This window comes from Ptychodera flava, chromosome 21, assembly GCF_041260155.1.
Source record: "Ptychodera flava strain L36383 chromosome 21, AS_Pfla_20210202, whole genome shotgun sequence".
Classification (NCBI taxonomy): Eukaryota; Metazoa; Hemichordata; class Enteropneusta; family Ptychoderidae; genus Ptychodera; species Ptychodera flava.
Window position 1 is genome coordinate 19,710,401 of NC_091948.1, and position 22,572 is coordinate 19,732,972.

Here is a 22,572-nt window from a genome sequence, read left to right on the forward strand (position 1 = left end):
AATGGTAACTCGCCGATGACGTCGCGGGCCGCATAGTCATCACTGGACTGAAAGTGAACTGGAACTATTTTCAACTTGAAAACCTTTGGATGTAAAAGTCTTGAATTTCATGTTTTGCACAGAAAATCCTGTTTTTGGAAAATTTCGCATAAAAATATTGATAAACCGCATAACAGAAGTTTAAATATATCAATGCGCCATTCGATAAAAGTCGTTCTATTTTTAACCGTTTTCCGTCTAAAATGAAAATAAAGCATTTGACTATAATTTGCCAATAAACTTAAATATTTTTGGTGCAAACTGAGTAAGAGAGGTATGTAATAAAAATATTATAGCACAAACAAGGGACTATGTACCCCTCGACTATGTACGTCGGGCAAATGGTCACCTACCCTCGGGCACATAGTCCCATGTTTGGGCTATAATATATATTACTCTAGCCGATAGCTTTTGCGTGTGCTAACCGTGCTGTATAGCCAATATACAACGATTCTTGTCAAGTCGCGACCAATCAAATCATTGTATTTACACCATCAGTATACTGGTATTATATAATAACACATAAATTGCAGTTAATGGCAATACGTACGTGAAGCTAGACTTGCTCCAAGTCTGTGGGCATATAAGTACCAAACCATATAATAAATTGAAAGACTAAACATCAGCAGACCGACGCGCTAATGGTAGGATGTTGCGTAGATCGTGGCGGTGAACACCTTGGACAGCTAGTCACTCAGCTGCCGAGGAAAGCTAGGCGACTGTGAGCCAGTCTAATGTGAAGCAGGGTTTGAGTTGTTTCGTGAGAGTGTCCAGCTTATCGGTGTTTCGAGAAAAAGTTGTCGACATCATGAATAATTTTATATTAATTTGTACATTTCGATTTACATACATAATATCTATAAGAGTGAAAATACATGAGGGTCACTAAGAATCTTCGTTGTCCATATTCCATCGAACGCTGTAGATATACAGACTCATAGTTACGTACATACATGCATACATACATGCATACATACATACATATATATATACATACATACATACATACCATAACATAACATAAATAACATAACATGTATGTTTGCAAATGAATGTATGTGTCTACACATTACAATAACACAGAATCTGAAAAATAAACGACTGCGTGTGCAAAAGACGTGAGGATTGTATATACATTAAATTTAATACAGAGTAATGAACCAACAAATGATAACAAGATGCAAAGAACACGATTCAACAGCTTACACCCTGTTGGAGAGAACTATGTGATTTCTTGTGACGGAGCGAATTGATATAGCAGCTTTTTATCCTGTCACTGTGACGGCAATTTTTTTCCTATTGTCGGTCCTACATATAATTAATATTTTTCTCGTATGTAGAAGCAATGGGAATCTGCTGGAACAATTTTGCTAGGGCCATTAAATGATCAAATTATTATTTCTTCTATCATCTACTGACAATGTTTTTCCAATAAATGCTAACCCCGCGAAATAAAATGATTCTTCCCTTAGCTGAAACTTCTAATGTGTTTTCTGATAGTTTTGTTTCATCTGCAGAGATCTTTCACGGTCTTCTACAAAAATCACGTTGGAATATCGAGTTTCATTATGTTCATAGTGCATATGTAATATTCGAGGTTATTGTTATCTACTGAATTTTAGTCCAGACCAGAATTCATATGCAATGATAATATCATATGTTGTACTCAGTGCTTTTCATTGACAATAATGTTTTGTATCCCAACACACTTTAAGAATCAGGGTAGTGCATTTGTTTTCTGTAACAATAAGGTCATTTAAAGAAAGTTCTTTGTTTGCCATCCTTGGATTTTTGGAAAACCTACCAACAGCCAGGGGAAAAACAACACTAACAAAAAACATAAGTGTATTAATATAAGCTCAATTTTTATTTGGTTTCCTTTGGAAAATGATATTTTAATTTGTAATAGTGTTAACATTGTGTTTGTTTTCTAATTTGATCTTGAAACAAACAAAGCATTTATTTAAAGCGCTTGATGAGGAAAGTATTATCTACAGCTATTGTCCCTAGCTATGCCAGACACGGGGACATGAGTGTCCGATTTCTGATTGCTCCGCGCGATGGACGAATAATTGAAGTGTAAAAGAAAGCAGTTGGCGTGTCCTCCGAGTTAAAAAAGTTGGACAAAGGAAAGGATAAAAACACAAGGGTCTAATGGTAGGTAACAATAAACAGAGGGATAAAACACTTTAAATCTCCCTAGTCATTAATGCCTGACCTGAATAAGATTTTGGTGTGGGTGTGAATGGATTTACTTTTACCGTAGGAGGAGTTTCTGAAGTTTCAGCCCTCCGAAAATACCATGTGTATACCTGGCTACGAATGATACTATTGTCGCGATTCGAGTGACTAATTTTCCCTGTCATATCTCGTCTTTCCAAAATGCAGACGGTGAAGCGATATAGAAATTTGTGACAATGCATTAGTCAGTTTCCATGCTGCCCATTTTGGAACCCGACGGGAAACTCTGGAATAGAAGGGCGCCCTCCTTCCAGCTTTCCCGCGTCTCAGTTTGAAAGAAGGGACAATGCCCGTCAAATATGTACTAGATATGTTCAGACCAGCATATGGTGCGGCGCTCTGTAAATAAAATTGCCATCTATTGTTACGTGTTATCATTTTGCAGCTCATGACCGACCCTAAAGCGTCACACTGTGAGAGCACAGAGCACAGCCCCAGGTCCTCTACAACATAACACATCCTACTTCAGATACATCGTAGTGTTGATATAGTTCACAAGTCTACTACCAGCTTAATTTCTCCTGAAATCAAACAAAATGGTAAGTTTTCTCTGTGTTCCTTATGTTACATTCATGTTGACAGCTGCCTTGACAAAATCATAACTCAGTAGTATGCAAAATGATGGAGCGTACTGTGTACACTGTCAGATTTTTCAGTATCTAAAGGTTACGAGAAGGGCTACGACGTTTGTCTATATTCATACTTTAGGACTGTTTTGTCGTGATTATAGTACAGGGAAGGATTAGCACACGTAAAGCAAGAGCAAGAAAGAAAAGACATAAAGTTGGGTGTGGTTTCGGTTCTCGGTTTCATAATTATTAGAAACGTTATCTTTATGATATTTTGCCGGAGACTGCATTTGCCTCATAATCAATTTCCTCTGTATGGTTTAGTTTGGTAATTCTAGAAATGCAATCAACTTCGTCACATCATTCTGCAATACGATATCTTTTTAAAGTAAGAACAGCCTGGGTAATATATAAACTATCAGGGATGAACAGCTTTTAGGTCCCGAAACGGACTCCAAAAATTTTAACAGGGTGGAGAAAGACTTTTTAAAGAACGTGTGAATATAGAGCATTTACATCGTTCCCCGAACTAGCTTGCGACCAGTAACTTTTGCAACTCTAAGGGGCACAAGGTGTGCCCCTTTCAAAATTAACTGACCCTCGTTCATGGTAGGTGACCCTGGATATTTATAGTGCAGAATTTGCAAAACGTCACTGTACAGAACATTGCAACGTAACGTTGTAAACACATTTTAAACTGCTTCTTAACTTCAGGTTCCACTTTGTAGTAACAAACATAAATAAATCGCCCCTCGTTATTCATTGAACCGTTTATTGTACACTGTCAGAAATTTACCGTCGAAGATATTTCGGTTTACTTTCTTGTGTTGCACAGCTCACCTGTAAAATATATTTCGGTGACATCGCTCTTAATAAAACAGTACGCAAATCACGTGATTTCAATTTGCATTGACGAGTCATAATTCGAAATTGGGAACAATGTAATCACCGAATGGCCATGCAAAAACATGATACTAAAATGTTTTTCTAATCATTACGCTTTTGAATTCATTCCGGTACAGATCCTTTTCAATTTTGCTTCTATCGTTGTTATGTATATTCGCTTATGTCATTTATGTAAATGTATGAAAAGACAAAGCATCACATTGAAACGGATATCGATGATCAAAAGTGTCATGTATTGTTGTGTGTCAGTTTGTATTCCGGTTGCATAATGACCCGTATGGCCCAGATCGCTCACCACAAATGAACAAAAACAATCATGCTTTTAAAATATATGGAGATGGACTACATAGTTTTTACACACAATGAGTGAATTAATTGCAAAATGGCGATTACGTCACTTTCAAATCGAGACATGATCTCCAGAGGTTGTGTTATTCACAGGCAGCGATTTACCAGTAAACTCTCCGAAGACAAAATTGGAACATCGACAGTGTATCGAAAGGGATAACGTTATTGCAATTCTAATTCACATTTAGGGCTCTCTCATATAAAAAGTCGAGAAAAACGTGACGTGTATAGACCCATAAACGAAGCATTTCACTTCAAACTGGCGCACAGGGCTATTTTGTAAACCTTGCAGTCAGCTGAGACATAGATATAGTTTTCGATGTACCAAAGCAAGATGTTTTATACTTCATACGAAAATGTTGTTGCCTATCAGATGTTTGAATAAATAGCAAAACAGAAGAACCTTGGCCAAGGCTACGCAACATAGTCATATCCTGGGAGTATGGTTGTATTCAGTGACAAGCGTCCTCAGACTTGTCTTGATTTCTACAGTAAGGGGGTGTGGCAGTCGTTCCTCAGATGTTCCAAGAATGGAAAATTTATACATCCTGAGTACAAATGTGTACTTTAGTGAGACCCACTACCCAGTTATGATGATGCATCATTTCTAGCCATATCAGTTCTTTATAACATGGAAATTATAGGATTAACGTTTGTGATAATAACGAAAAGTCGTAATCTTCCTGCTCTTATCGCAATGCAAAATTCACGTCAAATGGTTTGTTTCGTTTCATTCCAGCGTGAGTGTATCTCAATACACGTTGGTCAAGCCGGAGTACAGATGGGCAATGCATGCTGGGAGCTGTACTGCTTGGAGCATGGTATCCAACCTGATGGTCAGATGCCAAGCGACAAAACCATCGGTGGTGGTGATGACTCCTTCAACACTTTCTTCAGCGAGACCGGTTCTGGCAAACACGTTCCCCGTGCAGTCTTCGTAGACTTAGAGCCAACTGTAGTCGGTAAATTAAGTTTCATTCGTAATTCTTTTAAAACAAAACATGCTCACCCAAACGGATGCAATATTTTAAGTTTTCAGAGAAACAAGCACCGCAGTTTATTCACTCTCCCCTTTGCTCTTTGAATATCAAAATTTTTGAATGTTTCTTTCGACCACAGTCCCTCCATCGGGGTGGAGGGTCTGTGTTTAGACAAGCCTACACCAGTCACTTGACAGTTTTCTCGAGCGACGTACAGTGGCTCGCTGAGGGTTTCGTGATCATACCATCATCTTTGCAACCTTCTTATTAAGTTTATTTTTTCAACGTGAGGATTTGGGCAAAATCTAATGTTTCGAAAAGCCTTCTTCAAAGCGAGGTGATGGATGTCGAATATTGGGAAAGAAACCAAATTTTTATCGACTTTTGTATTCCGAATTACCTTTCTTACAGATGAAATTCGTACCGGCACCTACCGACAACTCTTTCACCCTGAGCAGTTGATCACCGGCAAGGAAGACGCCGCCAACAACTATGCCCGTGGTCATTACACCGTCGGCAAAGAATATATCGATCAAGTGCTCGATAGAATCCGTAAACTGGCTGACCAGTGTACCGGTCTCCAAGGTTTCCTCATCTTCCACAGCTTCGGTGGTGGCACTGGTTCTGGTTTCACTTCCCTGTTGATGGAACGTCTGTCCGTCGATTACGGCAAGAAGTCCAAGCTGGAATTTGCCATCTACCCAGCTCCACAGGTCTCAACCGCGGTTGTCGAACCGTACAATTCATTTTGACCACCCATACCACCCTGGAGCACTCCGACTGTGCTTTCATGGTTGATAATGAAGCCATCTACGACCTCTGTCGTCGTAGTCTCGACATCGAGCGTCCAACGTACACCAACCTGAATCGTCTGATTGGTCAGATCGTCTCCTCCATCACCGCATCTCTTCGTTTCGATGGTGCCCTCAACGTCGACTTGACTGAGTTCCAGACCAACTTGGTGCCCTACCCACGTATCCATTTCCCGCTGGCTACCTACGCACCAGTCATCTCTGCTGAGAAGGCCTACCATGAACAGTTCACGGTTGCAGAGATCACCAATGCTTGCTTTGAGCCAGCCAATCAGATGGTAAAATGTGACCCACGTCACGGAAAGTACATGGCCTGTTGTTTATTGTTTAGAGGTGATGTGGTGCCCAAAGACGTCAATGCAGCCATCGCCACCATCAAAACCAAACGTACCATCCAGTTCGTCGACTGGTGCCCAACTGGTTTCAAAGTCGGTATCAATTACCAACCACCGACTGTTGTACCAGGTGGTGACTTGGCTAAAGTAAAGCGTGCTGTCTGCATGTTGAGCAACACCACCGCCATCGCCGAGGCCTGGGCTCGTCTCGACCACAAGTTCGATTTGATGTACGCCAAGCGTGCTTTCGTCCACTGGTATGTGGGTGAAGGTATGGAGGAAGGAGAGTTCTCCGAGGCTCGTGAAGATTTGGCAGCTTTGGAGAAAGACTACGAAGAAGTTGGCATCGATTCTATCGATGAAGAAGGCCAGGAAGAGGAAGGAGATGAATATTAATGACGGAAGACAAAAGCACGCCGCTGAAATACCGCAATCGCATGTACCTAATCAAATAAAATATAATTCTTAATAATCTCTAACGTGAGAAATGTTTAGGCCGTAAAGTGAATCAACAGCAAATGATTGGAGAGAGAAATTTGGGTATTGGAATATATTAAAGTCGATTTACAGTTTTGTCACCGATCAGCTCTGTGGTTTTTTAAAAAAGCAATTCAAATATCGTTATTGGTTTCTACTTTTTCACATCAGTTTTGAAATGTCCTGGTGGAGAGCAACTTTTGATAATTGGTTTGTAAATGTATTCTGCGTAATGAATATTTCAATGTAATAAAACATCCATGGTGAAATTGAATGAATTAACGTATTCCGGTGACAAACTTTGTTCTATTTCAATTCAACCACCTCTTGAGTGATAGCCTCTATTTTGCTCAAATATTGTATGTATGTATGTATGTATGTATGTATGTATGTATGTATGTATGTATGTATGTATGTATGTATGTATGTATGTATGTATGTATGTATGTATGTATGTATGTATGTATGTATGTATGTATGTATGTATGTATGTATGTATGTATCTATCTATCTATCTATCTATCTATCTATCTATCTATCTATCTATCTATGTATCTATCTATGTATGTGTGATATTTACGTATGTACTTATATACTTAACTATCTACCTACGCACCTATCTACCTACGTACCTATCTATCTGTCTATCTATATATTTATCTATCTATATGTTTATCTATCTATCTATCTATCTATCTATCTATCTATCTATCTATCTATCTATCTATCTATCTATCTATCTATCTCTATCTATCTATCTATCTATTATCTATCGTCCAGAGTAATTATTGTAAGGAGGGGTATCGATGGAATTTGAAGACTGGTATACCATTTTTGACACACCAAGACTGTTTGTATACCCACATCTCATGGTTCGAAGACAATATTTAAACCAACATCTTTGCCATGGGCTTCATTATAAAATACAAAGACTGCACAAAGAGAACAAACCAAATATTATTACTTTACACGGCTTGTAGGGAAATATTAATCACAGGAGATGCGCAAGTAATTACATATTTACCCACACTTACCCAGGTGAAGATCTCATCTCCATGGCTTTGAATAAATATCGATAACTATATTATTATCTGACACAGACATTAACGCTCGGAATTTGTTATGGTTTGGTTCAACATATGCAAATCGAGGTAAAAACTTTCTTCTGTGGATATTGTACATTGGAAATATTGAGAGAGTGTGGTACTCGTCTTCAATGCCACCTGTGTTACAAATCTTACATACATATTCTGAGGTGAGGGTCACGTCAACCTCGATTGCTAAATCAGCAGCTTGACAACGAAACGTCCAACCAGAGAGAGACTTTGTCACGATAATGTAGAGACAGCAACCTTGAGACTGCGCGAGTCACATTGTTTAAAAAAGGGGGTTTCCAGCGGGTTATTCTTTGCAGAGACTCTGATGTTGAAAAATTCATATCAGTAATATTTTTGATTATTTATGATTATGCTTGCACCAATGATGAGTGACATAATAACTTTCATTTAAAAAAAGCGTAATGCTGTCTTCAGCAGGGTACTGTACAGAAGGAACCAAGCCTATTTCCATCGGGGCTGAAGTTCTGTAGTTTTTCTGTATCACGGCCGCGGTAAACCCATGGCAAGTTTTCAGAGAAAATCAGACGAGATAATAAAAGCAGTCGATATCTCTATATATTATTCCTCTGTGAACTTTGAAATCAAGAGTCTAGACGAATTCAATATATATGCAATAAACATCCACCGACGGTATACCACGAGATTTTGACTAGTTTAAGGCATAATGTACGAGCGATAGCGAGAGCATATATGAAGTGAACTGGTCAAAACAGAGTGGTATATTGTCGCTGGGTAATCTTTATGGCTATTATATCTTAACTGTATATTGAAATTCTTGCATGGAAAGTCAAATAAGGATGTTTGCTCTAGCCGAGAGCTTGTGCGTGTGTCGCGAATATACCACGATTCTTGTCACGTCTGGACCAATGAGATCATCGTATTTACACCATCAATATACTGGTATGATATACATGTAATAACACATATATTGCAATACGTACGTGAAGCTAGACTTGCTCCAAGTCTGTGGGCATATAAGTACCAAACCATATAATAAATTGAAAGACCAAATATCAGCAGACCGACGTGCTAATGGTAGGTTGTTGCGTAGATCGTGGGGGTGAACGCCTTGGACAGCTAGTCACTCAGAAGCCAAGCGACTGTGAGCCAGTCTAAGGGAGCTTTCAGTAATTAAAGGGGGATGGGCCGGGGGAATTTCGCGAACACCTGTACCGTAAAATGTGACCCTCCCCCTATCCTCCCGTCTAAAATGTGACCCTCCCCCTTGTCCGACTTTCTAAAACTTGACTCTCCCCCCCCCAACCACTGCGGTATTCTCCCCGGGAATAACTAAAACAGTATCAGCTAATTTACATAACAATTGGTTCAATTGTTATGTTAGGGACAAATTACAGAGGGGAGGGCTGGTGTTTTTGGAGGGACGGTCGCAATTTATCACGCAAGAATTTTTGAAGAGATATGGTATTTCATACATTTCAGGGAGGGTCACCATATTTTGTGCAAGAAGGCAAGATGTAGCTGATTCAGTGCTTCATCCAAAAATATCAAATCATAATACATGGAGTCTATCAGGCAAATTATTGACAATTTCCCCCAACAAAACATGCTATATCTGTATTTTATATATGTTTGATAATGTATTTAAATGTACTTTGCTTGAATAGGGAAGTAAAATGAACATTTGTGTGCAAGAAATTGATTTCTGAATTTCATCTAAAAAGTTAGTTCACTATCCATGGTGTCTATGATGAAATTATGAATAGTTTTTTCCAATACAAAAATAGATAAATCTTTGCATTTGTGTACTCTTGATTATTGATATTAATTTTTTTATTAGACTAGAGTGGTTACAAGTCTATGGTTGTGTAAGAAATATGATTTTGGAATTTCACCAAAATGTCGATTCACTATGCATTGCGGTCTATGGTGAACCTATGAATAATTTTTTTTCAGTACAAAATTAGCATGTGTGCATTTATGTATGCTTGATTATTCACATGATTGTTCTTGATTAGATTAGAGTGGTTACAAGTCCATGGTTGTGCAAGAAATATGATTTTGGAATTTCACCAAAATGTCAATTCACTATGCATGGCGGTCTATAAGTGTGTGCGTATTTTGTTGGTGATTTCCTATTCAGGAAATATCACACGGACAATCAAAGTTTTGACCATAATATCAGCTTCTGTCAAAAGTGACCCTCCCCCCAAGATAGGTTTATAAAAAATGACCCTCCTCCTTGAACTGTTTTCTAAACAGTGACCCTCTCCCAATTCCCCCGGCCCACCCCCCCTTGTAATTACTGAAGGCTCCCTAACGTGAAGTCGGGTTTGAGTTGTTTCTTAAGGGTGTCCAGCTTATCGGTGTTTCGCGAAAAAGTTGTCGACATCATGAATAATTTTATATTAATTTGTACATTTTGATTTTCTACCTTAATATCTATTATAGTGAAAATACATGAGGGTCACCAAGAATCGTCACGGCGTTAGTGAAAAAAGACGACATACACCGGCAGGAGGACTGAGAAGCATGCTGGGATTACAAGGATTCGTTGTCCATATTCCATCGAACGCCGTAGATATACAGACTCATAGTTACATACATACATACATACATACATACATACATACATACATACATACATACATACATACATACATACATACATACATACATACATACATACATACATACATACATACATACATACATACATACAACATACATACAAACATACATACATACATACATACATACATACATACATACATACATACATACATACATACATACATACATACATACATACATACATACATACATACATACATAACACAAATATAATTTTGAACATAACATGTATGTTTGCAAATGAATGTATGTGTCTACACATTGCAATAACAGTGAATGTGAATATTGAACGAGTTCGTGTGCAAAAGACGCGAGGATGTATAACGCAATATTTGCCTATATATAATCTAGTCCTCTCCTCTCTCTCTCTCTCTTCTCTCTCTCTCTCTCTCTCTCTCTCTCTCTCTCTCTCTTCTCTCTCTCTCTCTCTCTCTCTCTCTCTCTCTCTCTCTCATGTCATTTACGACTCTTTGATACACAGAAACATGAAAGTAAATTACGGCTACAGCTGATTACCGGATGGGCACTTTAAAAAAAATAAATTTCTAACGGTCGAAAGCCTTCAGACAGTATTATTAAATGCTAAAGTCGTAAAAAGACAACAGTTGCACAACAATTGCTACATTAAAGAGAGTAATGAACCAACAAATAATAACAAGATGCAAAGAACACGATTCAACAGCTTACACCTCCGTTGAGGGAGAACTATTAGATTTCTTATGACGGAGGGAATCCTTACAGCAGAATTTTATCCTGTCACTGTGACAGCAATTATTTTCGTATTGTCGGTCCTACATATAATCAATGTTTTTCCCGTATGTAGAAGCAATTGGAATCTGCTGGAACAATTTTTGCCAGGGCCATTACATGATCAAATTATTATTTCTTCTTTCGTCTACTGACAATGTTTTTCCAATAAATGCTAACCCCCGCGAAATAAAATGGTTCTTCCCTTTAGCTGAAACTTTTAATGTGTTTTCTGATAGTTTTGTTTCATCTGCAAAGATCGTTCATGGTCTTCTACGAAAATCACGTTGAAATATCGAGTTTCATCATATTCATAACGCATGTGTAATATCCGAGGCTATTGTTATCTACTGAATTTTAGTCCAGACCAGAATTCATATGCAATGATAATATCATATGTTGTGCTCAGTGCTTTGCATTGACAATAATGTTTTCTATATCCCGACACACTTTAAGGTTCAGGGTAGTGCATTTGTTTTCTATAACAATAAGGTCATTTAAAGAAAGTTCTTTGTTTGCCATCCTTGGATTTTTGGAAAACCTACCAACCAGCCCGGGGGGGGGGAAGAATTCACAAACAAAAAACATAAATGTATTAATATAAGCTCAATTTTTATTTGGTTTCCTTTGGAAAATGATATTTTTATTTGTGATAGTGTTAACATTGTGTTTGTTTTCTAATTTGATCTTGAAACAAACAAAGGATTTTATTTAAAGCGCCTGATGAGGAAAGCATCATCTACAGCTATTGTCCCTACCTGTGCCAGACAGAAGGACATGAGTGTCCGATTTCTGATTACAGAGAGCGATGGACGAATAATCGAAGTGTAAAAGAAGACATTTGGCGTGTCCTCCGAGTTAAAACAGTGGACAAAGGAAAGGATAAAAACACAAGGGTCTAATGGTAGGTAACAATAAACAGAGGGATAAAACACTTAGGATGTTTTTAGTCATTAATTAATACCTAACCTAAATAAGATCTTGGTATGGGTGTGAATGGATTTACTTTTACCGTACGAGGAGTGTCTGAAGTTTCAGCCCTCCGACAATACCATGTGTGTACCTGGCTAGGGATGATATTGTTGTCGCGATTCGACTGACTACTTTTCGCTGTCATATCTCGTCTTTCCAAAATGCAGACGGTGAAGCGAAAAGAAATTTGTGATAATGCATTAGTCAGTTTCCATGCTGCCAATTTTGGAATCCGACGGAAAACTGTGGAATAGAAGAGCGCCCTCCTTCCAGCTTTCCCGCGTCTCAGTTTGAAAGAAGGGGCCAATGCCCGTCAAATATGTACTAGATATGTTCAGACCAGCATATGGTGCGGCGCTCTGTAAATAAAATTGCCAACCATTGTTACGTGTTATCATTTTGCAGCTCACGACCGACCCTAAAGTGTCACACTGTGAGAGCACAGAGCAGAGCCCCAGGTCCTCCAAAACAGAACACATCCTACTCCAGATACATCGTAGTGTTGAAATAATTCGCAAGTCTACTACCAGCTTAATTCCTTCTGAAATCAAACAAAATGGTAAGTTTTCTCTGTGTGTCCTTCCGTTTCACCGTTACAGCTGCCTTGACAAAAACATAACTCATTAGTATGCAAAATGATGGCGAATATACTGTGCGCGCCACAAGATTTTTCGTTATCCAAAGGTTACAGGAGGGCTTCAATGCTAGTACATTCGTATGATACTTGTCTATATTCATACTTTAAGACAGATTTGTCCTCATCATAGTACAAGGAAGGTGCTAGACACATAAGGCAGGAACTAGAGAGGAAGGACATAAAGTTGGGCGTGGTTTCGATTCTGGTTTCATAATTCAAAACGTTATTTTGCCGGAGATTGCATTTGCTTCACAATCAATTTCCCCTGTATGGTTTAGTTTGATAATTCTAGAAATGCAATCAACTTCGTCACATCATTCTGCAATACGATATCTTTTAAAGTAAGAACAGCCTGGGTAATATATAAACTATCAGGGATGAACAGCTTTTAGGTCCCCAAAAGGATTTTAACAGTTCTAACCGCATCGGAGAAAGATATTTTAAAGAACGTGTGGATATAGAGTATTCGCACATTTTCCTGAACTTGCATACGACCACCAACACCTGCAACTTTAAAGGATACCGCGCTTGTTATTTTTAAAATTAACTGACCCTCGTTCATGGTAGGCAACCCTGGACATTTATAGTGCAGAATTTGCAAAACGTCACTGTACAGAACATTGCAACGTACCGTTGTAAACACATTGTAAAGACTGCTTTTTCACTTTAGCATCAGTTTGCAGTAACGAGCATAAATAAATCGCCCCTAGTTATTCAATTATTGTATACTGTCCGAAATTTACTGATGAAATTATTTCAGTTTACTCGCGTGTGTTGCACAGCTCATCTGTAAAATATATTTCGTTGAGTTCGCCCTTGATAAATTCACGTACGACAATCACGTGATTTTAATTTGCATTAACGCGTCATAATTCGAAATGGGGAACAATGTACTCACCAAATGGTCATGCAAAAACATGATACTACGATGTTTTTTCTAATAATGACGCTTTTGAATTCATTCCCGTAGAGATCTTTTTTCAATTCTATTTCCATCGTTTTTATGTGTATTTATCATTCGCTTTTGTCATTTATGTAAATGCATGAAAACACAGAGCGTCACATTGAAACAGGTATCGATGATCAATAATGTCATGTCTGGTTGTGTGTCAATTTGTGCTCGGGTTGCATAATGACCCGCACGGTCCAGTTCGCTCTACAAAAATGAACCAAAAAAGTCATGCTTTTAATATATAGCGAGACGGACTGCTATTAATAACTACACCGTTTTTACATACAATGGGTGAATAAATTGCAAAGTAGCAATTACGTCACTTTAAAATCGAGACAGATCTCCAAAGGGCTTGTTTTTCACAGACAGCGATTTAGCGGTAGACTCTCCAATCATGAATTGGAATATCGGCAGTGTAACGCAAGGCCGATATATCACATTCAGGGCTCACATTAAAAGTAGAGATCTACGTACGTGACACGGGTTGACCCCAGATTTGTAGACCCATACGTGAAGCATTTCCCTTCAAATAGGCATGTACGGCTATTGCTTTACACCATGCTGTCAGCTGCACTTATACCAAAGCAAGAGGTGTTGCGAATGAAAATGTCGTTGCCATTTGAATGTTTGAATAAATCGCAAGGATGAAAAATCTTGGCCCTGGCTACGCTGCAGAACCATTATTCTAGCAGTGTTGTATTTACTGACCATGAAAGGCGCCCTCTGATATCTACACCAAGCAATATGTGATGGTCGTTTCTCAGATGAGCCAAATATCGCAAATTCATGCACCTGAAGTACAATGGTGTACTTTAGTAAGGTGATACATCATTTCTAGACATATCCGTTCTTTATGACAGTAAAACTGTAGGATTTTGTGAAAAAATGAACTTAAGTCGTAATCATACTACTTACATATAACGATACAACATCCACGTTTAATGGCTTGTTTCGTTTCACTTTAGCGTGAATGTATCTCAGTCCACGTTGGTCAAGCTGGAGTACAGATCGGCAATGCATGCTGGGAGTTGTACTGCTTGGAACATGGTATCCAACCGGATGGCCAGATGCCAAGCGACAAAACCATCGGTGGTGGTGATGACTCCTTCAACACTTTCTTCAGCGAGACCGGTGCTGGCAAACATGTTCCCCGTGCAGTCTTCGTAGATTTAGAACCAACTGTAGTCGGTAAATTAGTTTTCATTCTTAATTCTTTTTTAACACAAAGCATATGCTCACCCGAAACAGATGTAATTTTTCACTATCTGAGTAGTAAGTGCCGCCTTAGGCTGCATTCACAAACACCTCTTGAGGGGGCGGGAGATTTCAGCGGGGACTTGAAAAAAATTACAACATGCCGGGGGGATCTGAAAAAAATTGACATTGAAAAGGGGGGCCTTGAAAATTTATTGAATATCAAATTTCTTTTCAAATATCCTCTGGCACTTTCGTTTCCTGCCCTTTCAATTTTCGGCGTGCCCTCTCGGGCGCAAGTTTTAGTGTATATTAAACAATTCATGATGATCCAAGCAGCCATCTTGAGGCAAAAGATTTAGGTTGTCATGATTTCTACTTACCCAATCCCCTTGTTGTGCAACACTCTTCTCTATAATGACTAAAAGTTTCAACTTAACCTTTCAATACAATTTGGGAGATAACTTTTTTGATAACATTCTTCCATTGACAATACATTGGGTCTAGGTCAGTGTCAAACGTTCATGTCGCCGTATGTACATTTCTATTTTTGAAGACTTTGACAGAATACAAACTATTTAGAATAATACATAGTGTCATCAATAACAACTGGAAACTTCAGGTCAAACAAACTTTGAATAACAATTTTGGAGTGATGATTTATGTGTTATTCATAGATTCCTCATAGACTGCAATGTATGGTGGATCAAAATTTCGGTGAAATTCAAAAATCAAATTTCATGCACACACAAGCTTTTTTAACCACCTTGGTCTAATCAAGTACATTAATACCAACTATAAACGTCTATAAATACACAGATTTAGCTAGTTTTGTATTGTAAAACAGTATTCATAGTTTCCTCATGAACTGCAATGTTTAGTGGATCAGCATTTTCGCGGAATTTGTAACCACCCTCTTCTAATAAAGTACAATTATGTCAATTATTCAGAGTCCATTTGTGCACAAAAATTGCAAGTTTTATATTGGAAAAAATTATTCACAGTTTTGTCATAGACTCCCATGCATAGTGGATCAACATTTTCGGCGAAATTCTAAAATTAAATTCCATTGTACACATGTGCACTTGTAAACACCCCATGCTTATCAAGTACATTTATATCAGTTATAGAACGTCTATGCTAGTTTTAAATTGGAAAATACGCGTTCATAGTGGTCTCACATAGTTGACTACCATGTATCGTGAATCAACATTATCGATAAAATCCTAAAATCAAATTATTTGTACACTAATGGACTTTTTACCTGCCACTTTAAGCAAAGTACGTTTACATGAATTATCAAACACATACAAATGTAGAGATATAGCTTGTTTTTATGGGATAAATGTTAACAGTTTGCCGAATAGACTCCCATGTACAATGATTTATGATTTGATATTTTTCGACAAAGCACTTTATCGGCCACAGTTTGCCTTCCTTTGAGGGGGGGGCCTTAAAAATTATTGAAAGTCAGAAGGGGGCCGGAACTTGAACACATTCTGAGTTTGTTAGAGTGTATTTGAAAAAATCGGAGAACGTTTCTGGAATCCCCCTCCAGAGGTGTTTGTGAATGCAACCTTATTCAATCTATCCATTGTTCTTTGAATAAATCAAAATTATTGAATCATGTTTCTTTGCAACAGTCCCTTCATCGGGCCTGTCGGGACTGTGTTTGGATTAGCCGACACCAGTCACTTGACAATTTACTCGAGCGACGTTACTGGCTCGCTGTCGGTTCCGCGATCATACCATCATATATGCATGTAAGAGCTTAGGCCAAGTCTGATGTTTCTTCACAAAGAAGCCTTCTTATCTGCTTCGGGAAAGAAACCAAGTTTTATCAACCTTTGTTTTCCGCATTATTTTCTTACAGATGAAATTCGTACCGGCACCTACCGACAACTCTTTCACCCTGAGCAGTTGATCACTGGCATGGAAGACGCCGCCAACAACTATGCCCGTGGTCATTACACCGTCGGCAAAGAATATATCGATCAAGTGCTCGATAGAATCCGTAAGCTCGCTGACCAGTGTACCGGTCTCCAAGGTTTCCTCATCTTCCACAGCTTCGGTGGTGGCACTGGTTCTGGTTTTACCTCACTGCTAATGGAAAGGCTCTCTGTAGATTACGGCAAGAAGTCCAAGTTAGAATTTGCTGTCTACCCAGCTCCTCAAGTAGCAACTGCCGTCGTTGAGCCATACAATTCAATCCTGACCACCCATACCACCCTGGAGCATTCCGACTGTGCTTTCATGGTTGACAATGAAGCCATCTATGATATCTGTCGCCGCAATCTTGATATTGAGCGCCCAACGTACACCAACCTGAATCGTCTGATTGGTCAGATCGTCTCTTCCATCACCGCATCTCTGCGTTTCGATGGTGCCCTCAACGTCGACTTGACTGAATTCCAGACCAACTTGGTGCCCTATCCACGTATCCACTTCCCGCTGGCTACCTACGCGCCAGTCATCTCTGCTGAGAAGGCCTACCATGAACAACTTACCGTTGCGGACATCACCAATGCTTGCTTTGAGCCAGCCAATCAGATGGTAAAATGCGACCCACGTCACGGAAAGTACATGGCATGTTGTTTATTGTTCAGAGGTGATGTGGTGCCCAAAGATGTCAATGCAGCCATCGCCACCATCAAGACCAAACGTACCATCCAGTTCGTCGACTGGTGCCCAACTGGTTTCAAAGTCGGTATCAACTACCAACCACCGACCGTTGTACCTGGTGGTGACTTGGCTAAAGTACAGCGTGCTGTCTGCATGTTGAGCAACACCACCGCCATCGCCGAGGCCTGGGCGCGTCTCGACCACAAGTTCGATTTGATGTACGCCAAGCGTGCTTTCGTCCACTGGTATGTGGGTGAAGGTATGGAGGAAGGAGAGTTCTCCGAGGCTCGTGAAGATTTGGCAGCTTTGGAGAAAGACTACGAAGAAGTTGGCGTCGATTCTACCGAAGAAGGCGAGGATGAAGACGCGAACGAAGAATATTAGTCACGGAAGACAGAAGCGCGTCCGTGATAATCGCAATCGATCACATCTAGTTATTAGAACAAAGTAATTTCTTAAATATCTCTTCTGTAGTTGAGAAATGTTTAGGCCATAAAGTGTGAATCAACAGTAAACGATTGGCAGATTGGCAAGAAAACTTTGGGTATAGGAATATATAATTTGACATGAATTTCACATCATTCAGCTCTTCTTGTGGTCTAAAGATATTAGGATATCATGATTTTTTAATTTTTTTTACGTAAGTTTTGAAATGTCGTGGTGGAGAGCAACTTTTAAAAATTGGTTTGTAAATGTATTCTCAGACTGCGTGATTAATATTTCAATGTAATAAAACATCCATGGTGAAATTGAGTGCATTAACGTATTCCAGTGACAAACTTTGTTCTATTTCAATTCAACCACCTCTTGAGTGATAGCCTCTATTTTGCTCAAAATATTGCATGTATGTATGTATGTATGTATGTATGTATGTATGTATGTATGTATGTATGTATGTATGTATGTATGTATGTATGTATGTATGTATGTATGTATGTATGTATGTATGTATGTATGTATGTATGTATGTATGTATGTATGTATGTACGTATGTACGTACGACTTTGAACGTACCTATCTACTACTATCTATCTATGTACTATCTATCTATCTATCTATCTATCTATCTATCTATCTATCGATCGATCATCGACGATCGTCTGTCTGTCTTGGGTAATTGATGTAAGGAGGGGAAGTATTCATCAAACAGTATTCCATCTATGGAATGTGAAGACTGGTGTGAAATTGTTTACGATAATGCCAACATTGTCGTCACCCACACCTCATGGTTCAAAGACAATATTTAAACCGACGTCTTGGTCAAAACAGAGATGGGCTCCATCGTAAATACGAAGACTGCACAAAGGTATATTTGCATCTATGATGTGACATAATAACTTTCATAAAAATGAAAATTTAAATAGTGTGAAGCGTGATGCCCTCTTCAGCCGTGTACCGTACAGGAAAAACCGAGCCTGTTTGCCATCGGGGCTGCAGTTCTTTAGGATAGTTTTTTCTCTATCCCAGCCGCGGAAGACCCAAACTTTCACAAATCAGGCGAGATTAAAAGTAGCCGGTGTCTCTATACATTGTCACTCTGTGAGCTTTTGACCCGTAACAAATCAAGAGTCTAGACGAACTTACTATTTAACCACAACCAGCGACGGTATACTACGAGATTTTGACCAGTCACACGAAAAAATGCACGAGCGATAGCGAGATCGTATGTGAAGTGAACTGGTCGAGACCGAGTGGTATACCCTTACTTGCTGTGGTTTATTTTTATTATATCACTGAAACGTCAAAATAGGATATTCGGAATATTCGCGCTTGCCGAGAGCTCGCGCGTGTGCCAATCGTGCTATATCGCGAATATACCAGATATACTACGCTTCTTTTCTCGTCTCGACCAATCAGTCATCTTGAATTTTATATAAATTTGTACATTTGATTTTAATCTACTATAGTGAAAATACATGGGGGTCATCAAAACTAGTCACGGCGTTCGACAACAAAAGACAGCGTACACTGGCACTACGATTACGAGGCATGCTGGAATTTGCAGGGTTCATTGTCCTGACTCCTTTGAACACCGACAAGCAATCACAACAATGTTGTAGATACATACTCACATAGATACATAGATACATACATGGATACATAAATACACAGATACATAGATTGATAGATAGATATACATACATACATACATACATACATACATACATACATACATACATACATACATACATACATACATACGTACGTACTTAGCTACTACAAATACATACATACATACATACATACATACATACGTACATACTACATACATACACTAACATACATACATACATACATACATACATACATACATACATACATACATACATACATACATACCTACATACCTCTCTCTCTCACACAGACACACAGACACACACACACACACACGTCATTTACGACTCATTGATATACAGAAAGTGAGAAAAATGCAAGTAAACTACGCTACTGCTAATCACCGAATGGACAGTAAAAAAAAAGAAAACAGTTTCAATATTCGCTAAATTTGAAGATTATATTTTTTCGTCAAAAGTCCGTTATTAAATGCTAAAGTCGTCAAAAGACATCAGCTGCACAACAATTGTTACATTAAATTTAAGCGTGTTCAGTTCATTGATACAGAATAATAATCTGACAAGGTAATGACAAGATGCAAAGAACACGATTCAATGTCATGTTCTACTTATTTATTTACATTGTGAAGCTTACATCTCCGTCAAGGGAGAACTATCTGATTTCTTCGGATGGCGGAAATGGATGTAGCAGCACTTTTCCTGTCATTGTGAGAGCAATTTTTTTAATTGTAAGTCCCAAATCAAATTAATATTTTTCCCGTATGTAGAAGCAAATACGAATCTGCTCAAACAATTTTTCTAGGGCCCTTTATGAGATCAAATTATAGTTTTCTTCTCTCACCTGCTAGCAATGTTTTTTCCGACTACTAACCCCACCGCAATAAATTGGTTCTTCCCTTAGCTGCAACTTGTAATGTATTTTCTGATAGTTTAGTTTTATCTGTAAAGAGAACTTTCATGGTCTACTACAAAAATCACGTTGAAATATTGAGTTTTCAGTATATTAATAATGCATGATAATGCGTAGGTAATGTCCGATGTTATTGTTATTTACTGAATTTTAGTACGGACCAGAATTCATTTGCAATGATATATTATGTATTGTGCTCAGTGCTTTTCATTGACAATACTGCTTTTTATTCCCATACACTTTAGGGAGTAGGGCATGTATTTTTTTCTATCACAAAACGATAAAAGTATCATTAACAGGTAGAGCTATTGCCCCCTAGCCATGCCTGACAGAAGGGCACGAGTGTCCGATTTCTGATTGCGTCGCGCGATGGACGAATAATCGAAAAACAGTGGACAAAGAAAAGGATAAAAACACAAGGCTTTAATGGTGGGTAGCAATAAACAGGGAAGAGAATGTATATGATAGTGTAAAGACGTAGTCGTTAGTGTTGGCATGTCTGTTTTCCAGAGTTAAGACATTACCAGATTTCAAAGTTAGCTTCAGATAACTTTTTTAATGAATAGTTATCTTCTCTACCATCAATGTATGCGCGAGCACTTTTTTATACACTATCACATATACAACCGTTTACATGTATTAGAATAGGACGTCCTAATAGCCTGTTCAGTTCAAAAAGGGAACGGAGATTTCTCTGCAAGTTTTGTAAAATGGGGGCAGAAACTTTACAGAAGTGTAATCGAACCTGAACCTCACTGAACGCAGCATCTTACACAACACAACTTGCTGATTTTTTTTGTCGAAAACGGGTAAAATATTTACCGCCGCTACCACTGCTTTTGCTGTCAGCCATCTTGTTTTATGCCCTCAACATCAAAATATGTTCAAAGCTATCGTTTTAGATGACCAAACTTACGGATTCCATTCCAGCAACTATCGTTTCCCTACCCAAGCTATCCTGCACGGTGTCAAAGCTATAGTTTCATTCAAAAGCTACACTTTCTTAGGTACCCCTGCTGTTGTCGTGATTCGACTGACTGATTTCCGCTGTCAGATCTCGTCTTTCCAAAATGCAGACGGTCAAGCGATAGAGACATTAGTGATAATACGTAACATGTAGTTCAGTGTCCATGCTGCCAATTCTGAATTTTGGAATCCGACGGGGAACTCCGGAATAGAAGTTTCGAAGAGCGCCCTCCTTCCAGCTTTCCCGCTCCTCAGTTTGAAAGATGGGACAATTGCCCGTCAAATATGTACTAAATGTGTTCAGACCAGAATATGGTGTGGCGCTCTGTAAATAAATTGCCAACCATTGTTACCTGTTATCATTTTGCAGCTCACGACCGACCCTACAGCGTCACACTGTGCGAGCACAGAGCAGAGCACCAAATTCTCCACCACAGAACACATCCTACTTCAGTTACATCGTACAGTGTTGAAATAATTCGCAAGTCTACTAACAGCTTAATTCCTCCTAAAATCAAACAAAATGGTAAGTTTTCTCGATTTTGTTACGTTATAGTCATGATGTCAACAGCTGCCTTGTACGAAACTATAACTCATAAGTATGCAAACTAATGGGAATATACTGTGTGCGCTATTAGATCTTTCGTTATCCAAAGGTTACGACTTCGGCTACAACAGGCGATTGTGCAATACTTTGGTCAAAGCTTAGTCAAAAGTTATATGAAGCTTGGCGCCGAAGCTCAGTACAATGGTGAGTGTGCCGACCTTCACTTAAGACTGGTGCGCCCAAGATTCTCTGAAGCTTATCCTTGCATACATTTGTTGAAGCTTGTGCAAACTAACCTTATAAAAGCTGAAACTTCCAAAAACTTCAAATCTTGTTTCAAGCTGCTGCAGCAACCTTGGGCGAACTTTACGGATAAGCTTTTAATCATCCTCGTTTCTACTCGCTTTTGGTCCCTTGAACCAGTATTTGACCTAAGGTTATTTTTTTACTCAGTTTAGGGAGCCGATTTTGTTCCCGAGTCTTGGCAAATTGTTGGTTTGAAAGTTATGATCACATTGTAAGTAAAAAGATAG

The 22,572-nt window shown here is 38.8% G+C and overlaps 1 protein-coding gene and 1 pseudogene across 2 annotated transcripts in view; both read left to right on the forward strand.

Annotated features, from left to right (window-relative positions):
* LOC139121656 (tubulin alpha-1A chain-like) overlaps positions 1-18,299 on the forward strand; it is a 40,216-nt gene extending 21,917 nt beyond the window's left edge. Inside the window, exons 1-3 of one of the 2 annotated variants that reach the window (XM_070686734.1) lie at positions 12,478-12,695; positions 14,691-14,913; positions 16,793-18,299. In XM_070686734.1, the coding sequence (XP_070542835.1) occupies positions 12,693-12,695; positions 14,691-14,913; positions 16,793-17,925 (1,359 nt within the window). In that variant the 5' untranslated portion in view covers positions 12,478-12,692 and the 3' untranslated portion in view covers positions 17,926-18,299. Of the gene's footprint in view, positions 1-12,477; positions 12,696-14,690; positions 14,914-16,792 lie in introns of those variants that run through there. The other variant, XM_070686735.1, reaches the window with a different exon arrangement.
* Positions 2,615-6,985, forward strand: LOC139121654 (tubulin alpha-1 chain-like; annotated as a pseudogene).
* Positions 18,300-22,572: the final 4,273 nt, after the last annotated feature.